Here is a 6,896-nt window from a genome sequence, read left to right on the forward strand (position 1 = left end):
GTAGGGAGGGATTGTGTTATCCAACTCAGCATGAGAAAAAATATGATTTTTACTAGAGGTGGAGTTATTTTTATTTGAAAAAATTAAAAATTTTATATGTTTTTATATCTTATGTTCGAGTACGTGGAATTAGTATGTGTGTTGGCCATTTGATACCAAGATTGGAAAATTTTATTTCTGATATATTTATGTATGAAATAATAATTAATCAGACCAGATGGATATTCTCCCGTGCTAAATTCAAAAGCGGTATCTCAAAAAAAAAACAAAATCTTGATTTTTATGTCGTCAGATAGCTTAAAAACATACCCACCCAGTGAACTTATCTAAATAACGGTATCTTGTTTAGAACTGGTAATAAAAAACTTAAGAGTTTCTGTATCTCAGTTTTACATACAAAACTATAAAACTATATTTATAAAATTTCGATTATCTCGAAATAAGGTTTCCTGACACACCGCTTTTGCGCTTAGCGCGGCAGCATTGTGGTCGATAAAGAGACAGTTTCGTTGTTTTATTACATAACTAGCGACTCACCCCGGCTTCGCAAGGGTGCAATGCTGATACTAAATACACTACAGAAAAAACGTTGTATATAAAAACATAGCGGTCCGCTCTGCTTCGCACGGGTATAACATAACAAAATAACAGTATTTCTCCACTATTTAATGGATGCTATTATACATATAAACCTTCCTCTTGAATCACTCTATCTATTAAAAAAACCGCATCAAAATCCGTTGCGTAGTTTTAAAGATTTAAGCATCCAAAGGGACATAGGGACAGAAAAGCGACTTTGTTTTATACTATGTAGTGAAGCTGTTGAATGTACCACGGCATGGTCCCGCGCAGGGATCCGCTACCTGCACTCGCTGGGGCTGGTGCACCGCGACGTGAAGATGAAGAACGTGCTGCTGGACGCGCGCGGGCGCGCGCGCTGTCCGACCTGGGCTTCTGCGCCGCCGAGGCGCTCATCTCCGGCTCCGTCGTGGGCGCGCCCGCGCACATGGCGCCCGAGCTCTTCGCCGGCGAGTACGACGCCGCCGTCGACGTCTACGCCTTCGGGATCCTCTTCTGGTGATTATATGGCGTCACAGTTACCCACTGCATCTTCATTTCAGCTCTTGAAAGATAAAGTTCACGATACTTTAACATTGGGGTTGTGGTAGTGTTGGTTCCTAATGGTAAGTCTCTTGCATTCGAGCCTCCGACTCCTGTGTTAATAGGCTCTCATATTACGAACCATCGGGCGAACATCATGCTCGTTCGGTTATTTAAAAAAAAAACCTAATTATAAGCAGTTTTGTCATAAAATAAACCTTTACCTCCAGGTACGTGTGCGCCGGTAACATAAGGCTACCGTCAGCGTTCGAAACGTTTCAGAACAAAGAACAGTTATGGAGTAAAGTTAAAAGAGGTAAGTCCTTACAAATGTTTATGAACGAAATATCAGTGTGATCAGATGAACAGAAAAATGTTGATATTAACATCGCCAAAATCGTGTCAAATAATCGACTTAGCGTTAATCATTAAAAATATATTAAGTCAAAAATTATATGTATAGCTATTAATTCAATGTTACACTCCATAGGATTGCGGCCGGAACGTCTTCCCCACTTCACAGACGAGTGCTGGGAGGTGATGGAGTCGTGTTGGGCCTCCGAGCCATCTCAACGAGCCCTCCTGGGCGATGTCCAGCCAAGCTTGAGAGGATACTGCAAGCAGCACTCGCGGAGGAACAAGAGAAGACACAAGTCTACGACGCAAACAGAGAGTACGATTACTCAGACGATGACAGTCTCTACATGACCGGTATCAACAAAAACTGCCTTTGATTGAGCCCGTTAAGCCTGTTGAGTCCAAAATCGTTTGAACGGCGAACGGGCCTTTCGAAATATCTGTGATTTATCGTGTGATCTACAGTTTTTTTATCGATAAAGTGTCGAAGATGAAGTCTCGGAAGTATCGATGAAACGAATATATTTTGAAATCGAATAAATGGGTGTTTATTAATGCAAAGAACGGATTTAACGACACTATTTTAAAATAATTATAATTATTTTAATGTATGAAGCAAGTGTTCAGTTTAGCTTGACGTTGATCATCCGTCAAGCCAAATCGCTTCAGGCAAATTTGTTTATCGCCTTTATGAATATAAAGTTTGAGTTAGACACGAAAATGTTATGAAATTTAATATATGGGCACATTATTTGACCAATCACAAAAGCACAGAAATTATTTTTCGGTGGTCTCTTACTAAGGGTAGTTCTATGGAATGAGTTGTATGTTATTGCGAAATCACATGGTCGACTAATTAAAGTGATTATTTATACAAATCGATAAGGAAATTCTGTCGCAAACAAATATACGCTGTATCCTCCATTAGTATAGAGTTCAACTTATACCGATGCCTACAATGAAATAAACTGCCAATACAGCCCAACTAACCGCCATTTTCAATAGACGATCCTAATCCCTTTTTTGATCTATCTCAAAACTGGACCAATCAGAACAAGGATTTTTTACATGCTTCCAAAAAGACTTATTATGGTTGGTTATTATCGGAATTGGATTGAAGAATAAGATGTATTAAGAAGAGCGTTAAGTCGACTGATAGTTTAATTATTGAACATACTTTTTGAGAGACATATTAAGTTTTGGTCAGGTCCATTTACGTGATCAGAAGTAACGTCATCTTGTTTTAGACTAATAGCCAAAGGAATATAGATCAAAGCGGTGGAGTTATTGACTTCAGGCCTATAAAAAAACAGGATGTACAGGGATTATTATTTTCTTCCAAATTTGAACCACTCTGTATGCTTATATAGCACGCCCAGGAGACTAAAAATCTGCGCAAGGTTGTAAAATATGGAAAAGAATGTACTGACAATTTAAAATGAAAAAGCAAAGTAGCACCTCGCATGCAGATTTTATATTTTCCTGATCAAGCTATAAAGGATTTTTACCGTTAAGGGCAAGTTTCATCATGAACTGTGAGAATTAAATAGCTATAGTCAAGACTATAAGCGTAACCATAAATGTCGTAAGCCGAAAACAGGTAATTTTGACTATTAGTGTAAATCAAAAACTGCCTATGAATAGGCTTTGGTCAACTTCACTTTAGTTATTGATATTATCAAAATGAAGCGATGGCAGTAAGCATGTTGGTCTGCACAGGTTTACTCAAGTTGAACTGTCAGTTTTGACTGATATTACTAGTTCTACATCACAATATCTAATAAACATATCCTAAATATTGGAATTTATCTAATATTATTATTTATGGGAAAGTAATTTCGAGACACTATAAAACCCATATTATCAGTCTTGAAGCGGTTCAATTGACATGGTCTTGCCATATATTACTGCGAGTGTAATATATTTATTTTTTGATACTTTATAAGCAGGGATAAAATGTTATCCTCCTTATTCATAGACGTTTTTATCTAAGGAGCATTACTGTGATAACAAGTCTGTATCTCCGTGCTGACGGCAGCCTCCGCAGTGCGTAGACATAGGGTCTTTGTGATTGGCTAATGAGATACAAGAATATTAGCCAATCACAACAGCCCTATGGCTTATATGAAACGTCTATGAATACAGGCGTATGTCTAAGCATCGTATTAAGGGCGATAGAGAGGTCCTAATCTAGGATATCAAAGGCGACCTACTTGTCTGCCCACGTTTACTTTTTCTTGGGTATGGTATAATTAATTAATAACAAAAATATATTTTCCATACAAAGCCCCCTCAGAAAATATGAAGGGGTAATTTCGTATACCATATTTTTGTGTAAAAATATTTATGCCTGATTACCCTAATGTTAAAGCTAATAAACTAAACTCTGAATTTGATGCTAAGCTAATTTTAATTGTGACAGAAGTCGATATTATTTTTAAAATGGATCTAATATTCCTATTATTATAAGGGGTAACTTAAATAGATAAATAGTTGGATAGCGACCATCGGACACAAGGTTTTAAAACCCGCCGTATTAGTCTACGTAAGTGTCGCGTTCCGGGATCAGCCTGTGTATCCGGTACCAACAGGCCGGCATAATTGTGTCGACTGTCCAGGGGTAATAATCTCTTGTTAGTAGACATTCTATTGGACCCCACTCCACTTACCATCAGGAAAAGTGAGGTCATTTTGACCGTATTAACGAAAATCCCAAACGAGTCTAAACGTTACAATCGCAGTAATATACGTCACAATTAATGATAAGACTGTAAAACTAGAGTCCAGGCTCCAGAGTATTTTAGAATATGAATCAAGTCAATGATGGACGTAGTTTACGAGTATATAAAATTATTTGTCGCTTGAGAAGTCATAATTGACTTCATCTGAATGAACTAATAGTTAATGTTATTTTGATCTAAAAATTCGGATCCTTAGAGTGAGTTAAAGAAAGTTGTAAAGCCTTAAAGTTATGGAAGTTCAAAGTTTTGTTTAGGGAAAAAAGTCCTGCAACACCTGATAAAGTAATTTATCGAATGTTTTTCATCACGAAAACACTGAAATAAAGATATTAATTGTAACCTGGATGTTTTGTCTTAAACTGCGTCCAATTATGACCAAAGCTTTCGGACAATAATGTCAAAATTCTGTGATTTGAAATGAAAATTTTAGTTATGAACGGTTAAGTTTTGTTGTTTTTATTTAGGTTATATTGCACGTGGTTTTGTGAGCACTTGCAATTTTTTTTTTGTTCAAGGGTGGCTGTCCTGATCCAAATGATATTCCAGATGCAAAAATACTTCCACAGTCTTCCTGATGTAAAATTATTTTTGAACAAAAATAGAATTTAAAATTTTGGTCCTTCAACCCGGACTGTGATATGTATTTGTTGATATTATGAAAATTATTAAAGATGGTAATAATCGATGAAATTAAATTATTTATTTTAACCAGTCAAAAGAAAGCAATCGTCGAGCCCGAATTATAGTAGGATGGGGCAGTGGAACATTAGTTCTAGTGAAAAATATATTTGTGATCTGAAATTAAAGAAACTCGTGTTGTGGTTATTTATTCTGATATGTAATGTGTATGAAAGATATTCGCTATTTAGGAATGTTTTCTCTACGAACAATAATTATGCGTGTTTATATTGTTCAAAATAATATATTGTGTAAATATTTGCTGCTAAATTTAAGTAATATGAACAAAAAAGACTAAAGGACAGTCACCCTTATTTGTCACAAAAAACAATATTATGGGATGTCAAAAGCAAATAAAATACTTTAAAAATTTAAATAATGTATTTAAAATGAAACGGCTTTTATGTTAAATTATAAAATAAATTGCGAACGAGTGTTAATTTAATTTTTTTTTTAATTTTGTGTAAATTTTTTTTAGGGGCTATCAATAATTTCTATAAATTATGTTTTTGCTTTTTTTACATTTACTTTTGTATAAAAAGAAGTTTCTTACCTCATATTTGTGTTCGCTTTCGATGTCTCTGATATGTTTTCACAGTTCCTCACGCGACGAACGATATACACTATATTATAGTATTATTAAGGTAATTATACTTTTAACTAAGAAATATACTATATCCTTTTGTATGTTGTTGTTTTATTATTCTCCAAGTTTCGTATTTTGAAACAGGTGACAATTAAAATTGGTTTCAACAACCCCTTCAATCCAAAAAAAATAATTTAATTTTAATATTTTTATTTAATTTAAATTGAATATTTATTCGTGAATTTACTTAGCTTAGGTTAAGGACCTGAGAGAGCACCGCGTAACCGTAACATGGTGCAAATTTGGCACCGAGGCAGTTAAATAAATAAAAATTGATATAAAATATAAACCTTCCTCACTTTGAGCCAGTTAATAAAAAACGTTTTGTTTGCCTGTCATTTCTTTGCTACAAATGTTCTCTAGTTTACCGACTTAAGGAAGAAAACGGGTGTTGGGAAGGCGAGAATAAAGAGCGAAGTCATCAGTCTCTTCTCTGTTCTAAGACAAACCCAACAATATTTTTCCTTTATTAAGTTTAGATCACAGCCCCGTTTACAAATACAAGACCCACTGTTTACTTATTTATGATAAAATGTGGCTCATATTTCAAGACTTAGTATATGTCTGTGCCAAACATCTAAATCCAACGGTTAATGGCTTTACTTCTGCCAAACATCTAAATATCGTCACATATTTTCCTATACGATAAGTATGATACTACGATATCAAAATAAGCCAGTCTAATTAAAATAGCCTTAAATTATGAGTAAGATGCGGTCGGGTAAATGACATTTTAAGCCCGTCCTTTGTGGCATCAGTTAGCTTGACATGTGTCCCTTCTGGGTCGAGACGGAGCGGAATATTATTATTAATTTCGGTACAAAAACTGGAAGAACAAACTTCTTGTAAGAGTTCCGGAATATGGACTAACCATTATTTGTTTAGCACAGAGATTTGACTCACTTTTTTTGTTAGAAAAATACGTTGTTTATAGACGAAATACAATGGATACACTATAGATCATTGCATCCGCTAAGACGCGCCCCACTACTTTCCTTAATTACAGTGTGAGTGAGCAGCATGTGTGCACACGCACATTACGTTGGATAGCGTAAGCTGAGGCTTGGTCAGTCCCCTTATCTTACCACATCTCCGCTCAAAAAGTGATGAGGCATCTTCGGGGATGAAATGACCTATATGATTTATCTATTTTTTATTAGAATTAATTTGACGCATAAACCAACTTAGCTTGTTGTGACTGATAGTAAACAGTAACAATACTCGGTTGCTTCAGATTATTGAATGAACACGTCACGATAGTCCCTGTCGTTTCATTGTGATTGGCCGACAGACAACGTGACGTAACTGGTGCGTTAGTCTCTCGACCAATCACAATTATCACAAACGATACGAACCTTCGTTTGGTGTGTAAG

General features: G+C 35.6%; 1 protein-coding gene across 1 annotated transcript in view; it reads left to right on the forward strand.

The window, feature by feature from the left end:
- LOC115448628 overlaps positions 1 to 3,096 on the forward strand; it is a 35,244-nt gene extending 32,148 nt beyond the window's left edge. The window contains 5 exon segments of the mRNA XM_037447005.1: positions 853 to 930; positions 933 to 1,077; positions 1,332 to 1,417; positions 1,592 to 1,699; positions 1,702 to 3,096. Coding sequence (XP_037302902.1) covers positions 853 to 930; positions 933 to 1,077; positions 1,332 to 1,417; positions 1,592 to 1,699; positions 1,702 to 1,835 — 551 coding nt within the window. The 3' untranslated portion in view covers positions 1,836 to 3,096.
- The last annotated feature ends 3,800 nt before the right edge of the window (positions 3,097 to 6,896 follow it).

Source organism: Manduca sexta, unplaced genomic scaffold, assembly GCF_014839805.1.
Source record: "Manduca sexta isolate Smith_Timp_Sample1 unplaced genomic scaffold, JHU_Msex_v1.0 HiC_scaffold_51, whole genome shotgun sequence".
NCBI classification, from domain to species: domain Eukaryota; kingdom Metazoa; phylum Arthropoda; class Insecta; order Lepidoptera; family Sphingidae; genus Manduca; species Manduca sexta.